This window comes from Leuciscus leuciscus (assembly GCF_965113295.1).
Source record: "Leuciscus leuciscus genome assembly, chromosome: 5".
NCBI classification, from domain to species: domain Eukaryota; kingdom Metazoa; phylum Chordata; class Actinopteri; order Cypriniformes; family Leuciscidae; genus Leuciscus; species Leuciscus leuciscus.
Window position 1 is genome coordinate 5,920,157 of NC_138729.1, and position 16,260 is coordinate 5,936,416.

The 16,260-nt window shown below is 37.0% G+C and overlaps 1 protein-coding gene across 2 annotated transcripts in view; it reads right to left on the reverse strand.

The window, feature by feature from the left end:
- ebf2 (EBF transcription factor 2) overlaps positions 1 to 14,312 on the reverse strand; it is a 28,712-nt gene extending 14,400 nt beyond the window's left edge. The window contains exons 1-6 of one of the 2 annotated variants that reach the window (XM_082170971.1): positions 13,819 to 14,312; positions 11,951 to 12,107; positions 10,909 to 10,966; positions 10,534 to 10,589; positions 10,358 to 10,431; positions 7,952 to 8,020 (exon numbers count right to left, since the gene is read on the reverse strand). In XM_082170971.1, coding sequence (XP_082027097.1) covers positions 7,952 to 8,020; positions 10,358 to 10,431; positions 10,534 to 10,589; positions 10,909 to 10,966; positions 11,951 to 12,107; positions 13,819 to 13,952 — 548 coding nt within the window. In that variant the 5' untranslated portion in view covers positions 13,953 to 14,312. Of the gene's footprint in view, positions 1 to 7,951; positions 8,021 to 10,357; positions 10,432 to 10,533; positions 10,590 to 10,908; positions 10,973 to 11,950; positions 12,108 to 13,818 lie in introns of both variants that reach the window. The other variant, XM_082170970.1, reaches the window with a different exon arrangement.
- Between the last annotated feature and the right edge of the window lie 1,948 nt (positions 14,313 to 16,260).

A 16,260-nucleotide genomic window follows, 5' to 3' on the forward strand; every position in this document is an offset into this window, starting at 1 on the left:
TCGAAACACTGACATGCTGAAAAGTTTCGGCATCAATTCATCAACGACTGTATGCCACATGTGTGTGTGTGTGTGTGTGTGAGTATGAGTCGAGTCGACACAGAGTTTTATATCACAACAACATTATATCAAACCCAAATTATTCAAAATGCAACCATGAAGATTTGAACCAGTGAAGTATCAGACATTGACGTGCTGATATTATATTCATCATCAGCAAACAAAACAACAACACAAATCCCTGTAAAGTGTAGTGTTGGATAGGTGAGGGTTGTGGGGGAAGCCTCTGAGGGGTTTTGGGTAGCAGAGGTTAGCTAGGGCTGGTCATAAATACTCTGGGCTCCCAGAATCCCTTGGCAGACTTTGGGGCCAGACTGGTCGTGGGGTTAACAGGGCACGTTCCCAACCTCTGACCCCACTAACAGGGCACACATAGAGGCTCTAAAAATCAATACCTCCATCACCACATACCACACCGGGACCTTTCACACTTGCTCCCACAACTAAGGAAAATAAAAGCAACCAGCCAACATCTTGTTTCAGGACTCTTGCCTTTACAAAGATTTTTTTCTTTCAGCCATGTACCAACCGCTCTAAACATTCAGTCATCAGATTCTGGAGAACGCTTGTGAGAGCTTCAATAACACTTTATTCGATGGTTCACTTTCGGTAACACTTTATTTGAAGGTGACGTGTATATGCACTTACTAAACATTAAATTATGCATAATTACAAGTAACCCTAAACCAAACCCTAACAGTAACCCTATAGTAAGTGCATGTAGTTAATTAGTATTACTCAGCACTTATTTGAGTAAGTACAATGTAACAACATCACCTTAAAATAAAGGGTTACACTTTATTTTAAGGTGTCATTCTTACAGTGTAATTATATATTTAAGTACTGAGTAATATTAAGCAATTACATGTACTTACTATAGGGTTAGGGTAGGATTAGGATATGGTTGAGGGTAAGTTGCATGTAATTGTGCATCATTTACTGCTATTACTAAGTAAATGTAACATATGTAACAAGTACACTGTAAAATAAAGTGTTACCAAATAAAGTGACTGAGTAACTCTGCAACTACATGTCAACAACTAACTTTCATTCGATTATTAGTAGACCTTTTAGCGTTAGAAGGGTTAGTTGACATGTACTTGTATATAGTCAGTGCTTAACGACACTGATCATACAACTTCAGTTTTCCAGAGACATTCAATGACGTAAAAGTATAACTATAAAGTATAATTCACAAGTTTCTTTCACTATCCTGATGACTATCAGCAGAATTGTCCAGGGGTGCAGACTAGCTCCATCTTCAAGATAACTTTTGATGAGAAACACCCTCAGCTTTACTCACGGATATGAAAAATGAAAATATGCTTGACTGTATTATTGACATTTTGTGATATTAACTCATTTTTATTGGAATAATACATCAAGTATAGGCCTATGCACTCTCTCCAAACTTTCTGCAAAACAATAAGTGATTTTGAAGCTGATTGGTCAAAAATATGTTGAGGACTAATAGCAAAACATAACCTCCAAAATACATCTGTATAAACCTGCATTCTCACACTCATGCACTGTCATCATGTTATACACTTTAAAAACAAATGGCTGAACGCAAAAATCCAAAATCGGACATTTTCAGGAACAGGATCCGCCTCAAATTAAGCACTGCTTATAGTCAGTAAAATGTCTGACTATCAATCAATCAATCAAAATGTATCATTAAGAAGATGTTTTAATGAATGTTGGTAGCCAGACAGTTTATGCTAGCCATTGACTTCCATAGTCTTTTTTTTCATAGTAATGATAGCAGAATTTTCACATTTAGGTGATCAATCCCTTTAAGCAGACAGTCTACTACTCTAATGACTGCTAGTTGACAGTTACATATAGTTAGTAGAATGACTAAAGTGGACAAACGAAATAAAGTGTAACCAGAGCTTCTATTTTGTATTTTTGTAAAAAAATTATATATTTAATATATTATAAGCATGACAGTTTAAGTGATAACAATTGAAAGAATTCACATGAATTTCATATTTGCTATCTCTTCTGCTTTATGATAGCATGCACTCCCACTGGATGCATGGACCAGGATGCTCAAATCCTGTTGATCCATGTTTTCCCAGCATATTCGGAGAATATTCCAAAGTGCATGTTTTGTGCTTTAATTGAAGCAAGGAAATCTTACTTTTCATACAACAGAATATGTAGTCATGTCACAAATTTGCTTATTTGTTAAGTGACTTAACTGCACAACATAAACTGCATGATATATATTTTTTCATATAATATTATAACAGCTGTTTGTTTTTTAGTCATTATGGTCCTAAGCTCTAGTAACTCTTTCACTGACTCCCTAATTAGTTGACTCACATGTTTTTGTTTCTGCATTAGTTAAAAAAATAAGTCTGCGCTTACATTGACATACTCAGAGAAAGTCTATGTACACACACACACACACACACACACACACACACACACACACACACACACACACACACACACACACGTATGAGGACAAAATGTCCCCACAAAGATGGCAATATCTGAAATCCTTGTCCTTTTGGGGACATTTTTGGGTCCCCATGAGGAAAACAGCATTTTTTGAAATTGTGTGTGTGTGTGTGTGTGTGTGTGTGTGTGTGTGTGTGTGTGTGTGTGTGTGTGTGTGTGTGTGTGTGTGCGTGCGTGTGTGTGTGCGTTATAATGCTCAGTGCTTCCATGAGTATGTCTATGTAAGCACACATTTATTTAACCAATGCAGAAACAAAACAAAAAAAATACATTTCTGCACAAGCCTTCATCTTTGTGGGGAAACAAAGGCAGGAAAATCTGCATGAATAAAAGAGTGGCAGATAGGAGAAGAGAAGGGAAAGATGTCTGCTTAATTAGCCAGTAATGATGGGATCTGACAAACAACATCTGTTTCCAAATTGGGAGTGTGTGTGTGTGTGTGTGTGTGTATTTGGGAGGGGGGTAGAATGGAGAATGCCAGCACTCACTTTACCGAATGTCTCAAACAGAACAGCTTGATGTGAGTTTTCAGAGGAAAGCAAAAGCATACCGCAAAAACAGACAGAAATATAAATGCTTGAAAAAATTATACTTTTGTATTTTTGCCCCACAGATATTAGAGATAATGCTTAATCAACAGCCTTGCCACTAAGTCATATTGAGATGTGTGTGTGTGTGTGTGTGTGTGTGTGTGCTTGACTGTCTTAAATTTCACTAATGAGTTAATGATGCCCCCTGGTGCTAGTCTGGCCCCTCTGTTTGTTTGTGTTTGTGCGTGCGTGTGTGTGTGTGTGTGTGTGTGTGTGCGTGTGTGTGTGTGTGTGTGTGTGTGTGTGTGTGTGTGTGTGTGTGTGTGTGTGTGTGTGTGTGTGTGTGTGTGTGTGTGTGTGTGTGTGTGTGTGTGTGTGTGTGTGTGTGTGTTTGTGTGTGTAATCTGGAGGAGATCCAGAAGATCTCATCTTCCATGGTAAATTCCATATGCCTCGACACAATCCCACTTTCTCCACAGTAGTGCATTCCTGCTTTTTGTATATACTGCAGGATTAAGGATAAATTCATCAGGACAGATGCCCTGAATTAGTTTACAGCACTGATCTCATAGCCGTGCATTTGTGAGAGATCAGGCAACGTGGCCGTGTAGTGTGTGATGAATCTGTCAGGACTCGGGTCAGGGCTGATAGGGCCATTGACAGCTTCTCAGCAGGCCTGCTGTGAGCCCTGTCAGTCTCTCCTCCTCCTCCACAGTTCCTCCCTGCTCTCACTCCTGTCTGCATGTGTACACATTTGCTATGGATTAGTTATAGACATTATATTTTAGCACCATAGGCAGCACTGTTCCTCACAGCGGTGACAGGAATCACCTTTCCAAATCATGACTGATCAATTGAATTGAAACCAGATGGACTTAGAAACCTCAAATTTCAAAGATGATTCAAGGATGAAACCAGGGCTTTTGAAAATCGTTCAATTTTATTTATAAGTGTTTTGGTTAGACTGACACTCCATCCGATCCATTGAGATTTTAAGTTGTACTTCTGTATTTTATTTAGGTTATTATCTGTATTATTTTTGTCTGTTGCTTGTTTTGTTGATAGTAATGATCCTGGGCAGATCTTGGCCTTTGTATATAGTTATAATTTTAAAATATGATAAAAAAAAAAGGAGTCACAAAAAGAAATAATTGAGAGCATTTTAACATAACAAAATATGAAAAAAATGAAGGGGCTTGAATACTTTTGCAAGGCACTGTATATGTTTCAAAGCAGAAACAGTTATAATTATTAAAATTTAAATTATATAAAAAGTATTTTATAATATTCTCGTTTGATTGTTAATTTTATCTCACCACTCAGTTTTGTTGGTAGTATAACTCATGTTGAAACTTGTGTTATGCTCAAAGAAATGCTTTTGTTTTGTTTTGTTTGTCCTGCCATCCCTTCACTTGTCTTATAGTGCGCACTCTTTGTTGGTGCCGTTGCAGAACATATTCCCTTCAGGAACAGATAATTGTCTTTCTATATTGATCCAATAGTTTTGCACTCCCCTGGGTTTGATTAGCAAAGTAAGAGGGGACAGATGGTACCATTCCTATTACTGTGATTTTTTTTCTCTTTTTCTTTTTTTCCCAGAGCACTCATTGTAGCTAGACCTAAGGAAGCGAATGAAATGCTATGTCAGAACAGTCTTTAAAACAACAGCCCCAAGTTTGTATTCAAGTGCACGTCCTCGGATTGCTACTATGGCTCTTAAATTTGAGAATACAATAACCATTTTTTTTAACGTAAAAAATAAAATAATAAAACGTTTTTTAAGGTTAATAATAGAGGACCTGCATTTATAACTACATCCAAATTCTGTGTAGAGAGATTTTACAAACTACTAACTTTTTCAGCAATTACCAAGACAACATTTGGAAACAGATTTGACAAACAAATAAACATGCATACCAATCCATCAGCCTTATTCCTGCGATAGCCTTATTCTATTGATAAGATTATACCATATTGATTATTTTGTTTGTTTTAACCCATATAGATTGAAAACGCACAAAACCCACCATGGGATTGATCCCTATTCAACCCTCTCCTTCTTTTCAACAGTTCTTTTCATCCCTCACTAATCGTATGCATCCATTTATTGAACCTGTGTGGTAGTGACTTGCTGAGTCTCAAGCTGTTAGTCCAGCTGTACATTTACTACAAAGCTTAAAAGATATAGCAGGATATATACCAGGACTTTCAGGAATCTTACTTTTCTTATGAAGCCAAACATAATTAGTGCTTCCACTTTGCCAAACTTTTCCTAATCCAATTAAGGCATGTTATGAGCAACGCTAAAAACAACTGACACTTTTACACAAACACACACACACCTTTACTTCGCTATCTAAATGGGAACATTGCATAGACTTCTGTTGTTTTTATATACAGTTTGTTTTAAAACCTAACCCTAACCCACACCATAACCATAACCCTAACCCTAACCCACACCCTAACCCTAACCCACACTATAACCCTAACCCTAACCCACACCATAACCCTAACTGAAAACTTTCTGCATTTTTACCACAAAAACAACAACAACGTTATTTCCTTTTATACTGTTTTTACAAATGAGAACATCTGGTTTTGTGGGATTTTGTCATGTTTAGCTCAATTCTGGGGTCAAATTTGCCCCCGAAATATGGTTAAGTAGGTACACACACACACACACACACACACACACACACACACACACACAAACTTAAATAAAAAAAGTCCTCATTTCCATACAGCTAATCATTAATACTCTAACTTAAACCCATACCTTAACTCAACCCTTTTTACAATTAAACATTTTTACTTAATCTATATATTGTTTTTATAAATGATGATAGCACCAGATGTCCCTGATTGGTTTAGTCAGAATTAGCTCTTTCTAGGGACAAATATGTAAATCAAGTATAGATCAGTGGTACACGCACACACACACACCTCGTGGTCAACATATGCCAAACCAAAATGTTCATTAACATATTACCACTATTGCCAATTTGGATGAGACATTTTTAAAACAGTAGCTTTCATCCACAAGATTTAAGTATGTGGCCAAAGCACATGTGTGTATTGATCAGTCATGGACTGTTGGATTGACTAAACTGGTCTTTCAATCAATATGCACAAGCACATGATAAGATTTACAATTATACAAACAAACTAATGAAGGTTTCAATGTGCAAAAATTCATGTTTAATATAAGAATAATATGAGGACAGTTAATGATTAAAAGCTAGGCCATAATCTCTGGCAGCAAGAAGAGCCAAGGGAAGATGTGGGGATCATGATGTGACAAAAGCCTCCTTCAGCATCAGCTGAGAGCTATTCTCTCCCCTTCTGCTAATAACTGGATTAGTTGTGGAGGCAGAAAGGGGGTGGAGAGACAGACAGACTGAGCAGCAGGTCCAAACAAAACGGACACAGATTAAAAAAGGAGGGGGGTGAAGGTGCTTTGGGATCCCAATTCCCACATGCATCGGGGAGGTGTCCTGATGAGCCGACTAATTATATCAATATTAGAGGGAAAGGTTGAGGGTGGCATTGAAAACCAGAGAGTGAAGGGTATTAAAACTAGACAAATCTGCTATCGAAAAATACTTGAATATGAATATATTAAATATCTTTGTCAACTCTCATTTGTAAGTTTTAAAAAGACCCTTGCACTTTCAAATTTCCTTTGGTTTTTCAAAGTACGAATCTATCAATGATGATCCACAACAGGCTTTTTTTTTTACACAACAGGCATATGCTACACAATACATAAAAAAGCAACAACAAAAAGCCAACCAGTTTGTATGCTGTTGCCAAATATGAGAAGTATCATAATGCACTAATGAGGCAATATATAAGCTACAGCTTAAAAAAAAAAAAAAAAAAAAAAAAAACTGTCAATACCAAACGTGGCTGTCTAATCCTTTCATTTTATTAAAACTCTGGGTAAGTCTGACCTTGTTTGGAGAATTAAAGAGATAGAAGGAACAGATATGACAGAGAGAGAGAGAGAGAGAGAGAGAGAGAGAGAGAGAGAGAGAGAGAGAGAGAGAGAGAGGGGAAATCACAGAGAAAACTATAAAAACAGCTGTGGTACTAAGGAATTCTGGGAAACTCTATGAGACAACTTTCCACTCTTGACGTGAGAAAGACAGAGCAGATCCTCAGAGACGCTTTATAAACACTGTTAGCTTGAAAAAGGAGAGAGAGGTAAAGAGGGATATCTGAAAATAAGGGAAACTATATCATCCATATGTCTTTGAAAGATAGCTTGGGATGATCAAGTTGTGGGACAAAGAGTGATTTAGTATGCATAAGAGAGCAAAACAACTAGCTTTTAAAGTGTTGTATTTATGTAGTGAGTAGAGAAAGGAGAAAATATGTAAGATACTGATCCTTTCTGCGCAATGAGGCAATGAATAAAGAAGGACAGATGTGTTCATTCTTAAACTCCAAATCATTATACTCTAAATAATAAATGCTGGGTTGTTTCAATCCATGTTTGGGTCAAATATGTACAAACCAACCCTTGGGTTTCAAAATTTAATTTAAAAATGTAAACCAACGGTTGGGTTTGTCCATATTTGACCTAAACATGGGTTGAAACAACCCAGTATTTTTTTAGAGCGTATAGCTAAAATTAAAACATATAAACCAAACTTGTCCAAAAGAGACTTTATTGGTCAGTTAGGCCCTAGTTTTAGTATGCTAGTCTTAGGACTCATAGGACCCTTGAGTTGAGTTTCCTCAAACTGATTATTTCTCAGGTTTTCCTTCCCTTTAATAACACAGCCTGCACAAAATCTAAGCAGAACATACTGTGGATTGTGTGAACATATAAATCACTCAAACTTGTGTGTAGGGAACTAGAAAAGTTTTGTAACTGGACTTACCTGTCAATGATGACAGGATCGGATGGCGTCTCGTTGCGATTGCCGCAGCTTTTTTTCTCACAGCAGCGACTTTGTACGGAAAAAAGAGAACATCATGAATTATTAAAACTTGCTCCATAAGACCACTACAATTAAGACTAAAGAAAAAAAAGGCAGGCCAGCAATCTGTCACATTGATTGTGAATGATCAAGCTCAATCCCTGCTTCTAAAAGCATACACACACAAACCCGACCCTATCAGACACACACACACACACACACACACACCGTTGGTGGACCTCCTGTCTGTGCAGGGCACGGCACGTCCCCCCCCCCCACACACACACACAATCCCCCCACCTCATGCACCACGCCACCAGCATAACAAAAGTGCCCCCCACCCCTGGCCATCTGCCTGTATGCTTTCTCCTCACAGTCCCCCCCGTCAGACAGAGTCACTCCCCAGCTGTGTGGCCTGCCCTCTGCACCCCCTTCCCCATCAGCTCTGTTATTAACCAGCTGTGAGCGCCCACTCGGGCATCTGCTGGCTACACAATGGGGGCAGAGCCAATTCTGAGTCCCCTTCTGCCCTCCCTAATGCTGTCCTGAAGCCTGAGGTCACTGCACACCCCCTGTCTCTTCTGTCTCCTGTGACACTTGCTGTTCCCTTTTCTCTCCGTCCAGCTACCATATACTCTCTTGGACATTGTGCTTGTGCTTGTTCCAACCCAGGCTCATTGAGAAAACGTGCCTGTGGCGACATACATGCAAAAATGACATTACGTTGCGTCGTGAACGTTTCGCAACACTTTTTTAAAGTGAAATGTCAAGTGAGTGACGCTAAACGAGTTTTCGGTTTTATCTGAAACAGAAGAACGTGAATCTGGCATGGTTTTATTATATGTTGGTTGTTGTACGTATCACAGCAGTTCGCTAATTAAATGTGCGGTGAGGGTGAAGGTTAATGCTATACTGCGTTTGAAAATAACGTACCACCTACACTAAACCCTAAACACACCTGATAGTGTTAAAGGGATAGTTCACCCAAAAATTTAAATGAATCATATAAAGTGACCATTTCTCTTCAGAATATTTTGACTAAACCGCTCAATTCATATGGATTAGTTTTACGATCTCTTTACGAACTTTTTGAAGTGTCAAAGTGGTAGTTGCGTAGCTGTCAATGGAGGGACAGAAAACTCTCAGATTTCATCAAAAAGATCTTCATTTGTGTTCCGAAGTCTTACGGGTTTGGAACAACATGAGGGTGATTATTAATGACAGAATTTACATGTTTGAGTGAACTCTTTAACTATAAATCAAACGTGAGATAAAATCACAATCACTAAAGCAACCATGCAATTTTAGTGTGCTTTGAGCTCTTGTATCGTGACTCTTGTTTCACTGGACTCGTACTTTGCAAGTGCAAAGCTGTTCCAGGTGATGGTTAAGTGATGCAAATCTCAAAATGTATTTGTTTATTTGATACACTATGGTAAAAGTGTTTTGAGGTCATGACATAGTATTGTGCAAGGAACTGTGCGAATATAAGTTTTTATTATTATTTACATATCTGCCCCTGTAATCATATTTATTTCTGTGTGTGAAAAGAAATAAAAGTTGTGTTCGTGTCAGCTGGAACCTGCAGTGATTTGCATGTATCGGTAAGTGTTTTGAGTTCTGCAAAAATATAGTTGCGAGTGAATGTTGTGTCATCTTTGCAGGAATGATTGTACAAAGTAACATTTACCTTTAGCAAAACAATGAAAGAGAATAGCACATAGCAGGCACATGCCATTTAACCATAGATCGGTACATTATACGTCACATGATTAAACATGCCAGACCACATGATTAAACAACAGACCACACTACAATCAGAAACCGCCACTTTCAAATTTATCTTCAAAAAGCTCAGTTTTCGCTGGACAAAAACACCTTCTCATAGTGGATGGATGGCCAAGATGTAGAAAAAAGATGTTTCCGAGTCATAGCCTTAGTATCTTCTGTGAACACTCTTAACGTACATCACTGTGGGCTTAGAGTGAAACTGACTCGAGAAATGTTTTTGGTTGTTAGAAGACTGGAAATTCAGCATGTTTCCTGAAGATGTATTTCTTTTACGTAAACTTCCACCAAGGGATTCAAACACAGAAGCTACTACTGCTATTAACATGTTACCAAAGACAAGGTGGTTCTTAAAAGATAAAAAAAATTAACATTTTAAAAATCTAAAGAACTGTTTTCCACCATAAAGAACCTTTTACACAGTGGAAATGTCACATGGATGTTAAAGGTTCCTCATGAAACCATTGATGCCAAGTGGCTGGAGTATGGATCATTGTAGAGCAAATTTGCTGCACTCTTTCAGACATTTTTCCAATAGCACATTGCTGCTTTATTGGTTTGATTGTGTTTTTTACTCACCTGCACATGACCTCATGAGTTAGCAAGACACGACACATTTCTGGATTCTTGTTCTGTCCTTCATATGAGATGGGCTGAACCATGTAAAACAGAGTTTAAAAGAGGTCATCAACACACAGAGCAAAACTAAGTACAAGTTTCTAGTGGCTAGAAGACAAAAAAAGGTGGTGCTTTACCTGTTTAGTGACGGAATCAATGAGACGTGCGTAAAGGTCTTGTTCTGTGCGAACACCTGTGAACAAAAACAACAAACCAACCTTACTGATGTCACACTCTGAAATAAATGTACAAATTTGGAACCACATTGCCACTGGATCAAATAGTAGGAGAGAGTCGGGCAATAGTTTTACTACCATCAGATGTTTCTTTGTTAGGTAAACTAAAATATATAATGTACATGTTCATTTAATGGATAATATAATCACACAATGATGGCTTTTTTTTTTTTTTTTTTTTGCAAAAACAAAAAATGTGGAATGCTATATTTCCCAACAGACAGAATATCTACATGGACATAAAGGTCTATATGAGAAGAGAAATGATAAGCATACCATTACTATAGAGGAGCTGGAGTTTGTAGTGAGTTCCATTGTTGGTCTTTTCTCCCGTCTGCTCCTTAGAAGAACAGCAGGGAAAGGCAAGGGAAGGACAAAGAATTTTGATTAAGCTACAAAAAATTTACATTTAAATACAGGAGTTCATGACTGAGTATTGTCTACACAATAATATATTTTTTTTTAACTATGACAAGCAAGTGGTACATTTTCAAAACTCAAATCTCATGGCTTTACCATGGAATTACTGTTAGTAACTGTATACATTTAGTCATTGGGTACAGTGAAAACATTTACTACTGGTAGCAAACTTATTGTAAAACTCATGGCTGTGTCATATATTTATTACAACTTTTGATGAAGAGATACAATTATAAACATTACAGATTTTATATAAAGTTTGGTAATGTAAGTGCATTTTCTAATGTGACAACTAGAATTGCTGTAATATATTTAGTAACAAGAGTGATTTGAAACATGTATCTTGCATTGTTGCACTGCTGTTAAAACTAAATTGAAAGAAGATCTATTGTGCTCGCATTATGTTAAAATATTGCATTGTGAAACAATGTTTACTTGGAAAGAAAATATGTAGGCTACAAATGTAATGAAAGCATGAGATTTTGTTTTGGAAAAAAATGGCTTGTGTTTTGCAAGTGTGATCAGTTTGAGTTTTAAATTTCCCACTTGTGAAAATAGTGCAGCAAAAAAAAAAAAAACCACAGTAATAAGTACTCATTTTTTGAGTTTGAGAGCCTACATTAGGCTGTCTTGCCTACCAAGGATGGATTAAAAGTAAGGAAAAAATTGACAACAAGAAGGAAGATTTGGGAGGAGGGAGTTGATGTTGTAAAATAAGTGTCAGTGTCCAAGAATGGCTTCTCTAATTTTTCTGATTTTTAAATATTCCATACACCCTGTGTGTTTAGTAAGGTTTTGTTTTCTCTCTTAAAGCTCAAGCTTTAACTCTACATAGGGAACATCATCAAAAATCCAGAAATGTTCAATCATGTGAAACATGCTGTAGTATAGAATATACCTTGTCCTGCTCCACAAAGTCCACAAATGCTGTCCTCTCCACTTCCACAGGCTGCCCACTGCGGTCATAGAGTGCCAGGACAAAATGGAAGAAGTTGGACTTTCTGAGATTGGAGGGAGGCTGTTTTTCAAAGTGAGCACGGGATAAGGCCACTCCACTGTGGATGTAGGGTTTCGGAGAGTAATAAAAAACAGACAGTTTATTTCATAATTTTTTCACAATTCATATAACTGACCATTTACTGATATAATACCATCAAACTAAATTCAACATAAGTTCAGTACAATTCTTAATGCATGTCTCGGACAAGATCAAAATGAAAAATACTTTCATATTTGGAGCACATTTCCACTGATTCACCTATTAAAAATGTCTGCTTATGTCGGAATCTGTATGACATATTCTGAAGACAACAGTTTAAGCCTAGAAAGTACACTGTTGTGTTATAAGTCAAAAGTGTTATAAAAGCCTAATTTCGAAAATGTTTGTTTCATTTTTATTAAATGCTCTCACCAAATTTGATTACAAGTTCTTTTTTTCTTTTTTTTTAACGTTAAATCTATTTTTTTTTTTTTTTTTTTGCAGCAATATCAGATAGGCTATATCAAAAGTCTTTCAAAGGCATAGTGTGCACTTGGTGAACAACCCAAATGTAGCCAACAATTTATTTATTTATTTATTATTATTATTACAATTATTATGATAGTTCTAATAATGTATCATTTGAAGATTTAACACGGACTTCTCTAATTAATTTAGGTAAAATAAAAAAGCTGGAAAGAAGCTGCAGTCTTTAGCGCAATAGCAAGGCCTACACTGTTCAAAAAGCAAAAAGCTAATTTACTACGAAATTATTTATAGTCCTAGACCTGACAACAAACAGCTGTCTGTATTTCTTAAAAGCACACTTGATGTTTTGGTAGAAACGCAGCTCTGGGCAGTTGTTAACATCGATACATATAGTTATAGATATTAGAAATATAAATAAATATTTCGACTTAGCAAAACATACACATTAAGAGGCGATCAGTAGATTTGTGTGTTTTCGTTAATAGTCATATAGGCTATTATGATTATTAGCCAAATTGGAGTTACCACTGCATCCAACTTTTAATGATTTGATTTTGAATTCCTAAAATGATTCAATTGTGCATATCAAAGTTCGACAAATCGTTTAATAATACTGGATTAAACAAAGCCTATTGTTAAAGAATAGCCTATGCTATACCGGCTCCTCTTCAAATGAGCAAGAAATGAAAAGCAAATAAGAACGTCACAAACAATCGCCGTTCAAGTGACGTGCTCGAGCGTCTTAAAGTATACAGCCGTGAGACAATAGGGTTTCATTGTTTTGTCTTGTTTGCCTCTTTCATTCGGCTCGTGACTCTGTCACCTCAAACTACAACAGCACTGAAGACTGAGCTCTGGCGCTATTAATCTCCGGTGTCATTTTACATCCACCGCCACAAAACAGCCCAACCTGTTGCTGTAGATATTTTTACAGTTATAGAAAACAAAAGTGAACTGATAGTTCGTGGTTGACGTCTACTACTAGCATAGCCTACTAATACTAACCACTATAATAAAAAATAGGCTGCACTAACAACCGCACGTGGGGAAAAACATTTTGACAAACTCATGCAATTGTTTTTAGGCTAATAGTTTAATCATTTTAATCCTACATGTATGCTCTTTTCTTTTGGAAATATTTTAACATTTGTGTAGTAGCCTTTGCGTGTTATTTGGGCTAAATTCACTCAGATGTCAGAACTGTCAATAAAGAAATGTTCTGTAGGTGGTGTTTTTGTATGTAAAAGACTTGAACTGATTAAAAGATTTTAGTGTGCATCAATGCAGAATAAGCCTACCTCTGTGCCGCTATGTTTGCATCAATAACTCCGACATTCCGCACCCAAGAACGAACAGAATCCATTTCTTCTTCAAAAGTTGTCACTTTCAATTCGGTGATGGTTCTTGTCGAGTGATCTTGACTCCCAAACATTTACCACAAAATTGGAATGGCAAGGTATAGGCTACCCCTCTTGTGCAAAACTGCAGAAGCACTTAAACAGCAAACAGTCAAAATAATCTGAAGATTCTCCTGATGACTCAGTTGAACGATTTCCCGGAATTTTGGAACACCGAGACTCTCCGAAAGGACCGTGATGTCCTTCGTGGTTCTTTTTTGGAAGTTTTTATTATTATTTTTTTGGAAACTTGCTTTCTTGGCGTAGGTTATCCTTTTTCGAGACCCATTCAAAGACGTCCACTCGCTCACCTGTTCTACGAGAAGAACATTCACTTCCCAAATAAACCCACTCAGGATAAGAGTTAAAACATCCACGAGATGCTCTGAAGAGGTGCCGTGCTCTGCCGATTACCCTGTAACTGGTGAGGGTGGGGATGGAGCCCGTTTAAAACCATAAGACCGTGATGATGCTGCGAGAGTCTGTTGGGACCTATAGTATGAATGGGTTTCAGAGCTCGAAAAAGAGGAGGGGCAAATCCGTATTTGGAGAAGTGAAAGGTCCCCCTTTTTGTGGCGTTTTTGCAGTCTGACTATATTCAAAGAACATCGCTTACCAAATTAAAAAGTCATTTTTTGACGTAGGGGTCTAATTTCAGACTTCTTGCAGTTAATAACTGTTTGTTGGAATAGCATATTCACAAGACATCGCACAGCCTACCATTGACTACAATCATGTACATCTTTGGACAATTAAATATCAAGAAATTTCCGTGATTTTTTTTCTTCATGGATTTCAAGAATTACAGGTCTATAATCTATTAAACAGCCTAAAGCATATAGGACTTTTTTTTATTATTATTTATTTATACATTTAAAATATGTAAGTAGCCTAAATGTATCTGTTACAAAGAAAAAACGAATCGCAAATGAGTTTGAAAGACTGACATCTGCGGGTAGAAAGCAGCAGACGGGCAAAACAATGAGATTTTGCGAAACTTTTTTTTAGACCATTTCCTCTCTGTAAGAAGAAGCTTTTCCATCTTTTCTTGCTACTGGATAGGGTTATTGTCTGTGCGTTGGGCTCAAATAACTAAACAATGAATGTGAGCCCCCCCACCAAACACACATACACACACACACACCACCACCACCCGGCTTATACCAACCATCTGCCAGCACGCCTCGAGTCAGCTGTTCAGCCTATTATGTGACCTGTTGCGGAATCCATGCGCTCTCTGCAACATTGCCCACTCACCGTTTCCTAAATCACTATCCACACCACTTGTATTTCATATGTTATATCAAATTTCATAATTGTTCGTTTTGTAATCGATAATAAATATTTCGTAACTCATTTCTTTTCTTTAAGAAAAAAAAAAAAAAAAAAAAAAAAACGGCCTCACTGGATAGCAGATGTTTTACGCGTGAATGTGATTAACCACCCCAATCGCAATTTCGGACGAATAGGCTAGGCTATACGATGTGATTAGTATGAAAATGTATTATTTGTATGTAAAAAGTATGTATCCATCCCTATAGTTACACCAAGATTACCCCTCAGCAGAACGTACGAAAAAAACGAAACGAAAATGAATTTGTAACAGATTACAATTTGCGTGAGTAGGCTATAGGCTAAGCGCATCTACATTCCACCGAATCAGTAGCAAGGCCTATTTATCGAACTCCGTTCATTTACTTGGCCTACATTAAAACACATTATCATATCAAGAAAACAGTTTTGGCCTAGGCCAAGTGAATTTCATTCTAAGATAATAAAAAAAAAAAACGTGATTTAGAAACAATCATTCATTTCCACATTGGTTATTTTATCGTTAGATAGGGATTAGCCTACTTTATTATTATAAAGCCTATATTACATTCAAATAGCCTAATGTTCTGCCAGCAGGTGTTCAGCTGAGCATTAACTTTGTGCATAATATAGGCTGCAAGAACAGCAACATTTGTAGAACTCTTGGTTCGGTCTAAATTAGGCTATTATTTTACGGAACTTGGTTTAAGACCAATAAATACTTTTTGTTTAATATTTAGATCTTCGTAATGTGATCAATGCGTCATTTTCTGAGAAGAAATCTACAGAACACGCCCCTTTGAAGAGGAGAATGGTGCGCAACCAATCAACTAGATTCATTTAAAAAATATTTAAACGTGTCTATGGTTGTGAAAGAATAATGTCTCAATAATATTAGTTGGCTATTAATGTTTTATGTTTTTCTACACGCATCGTTGGCTGTCAAATGCTCGAGACGTCTCTGAAATAAACTGATCTCTTCGATTTATAAGATTTTTTTGTGCAATTAAGCCATAAGATGGTCAAATTTGT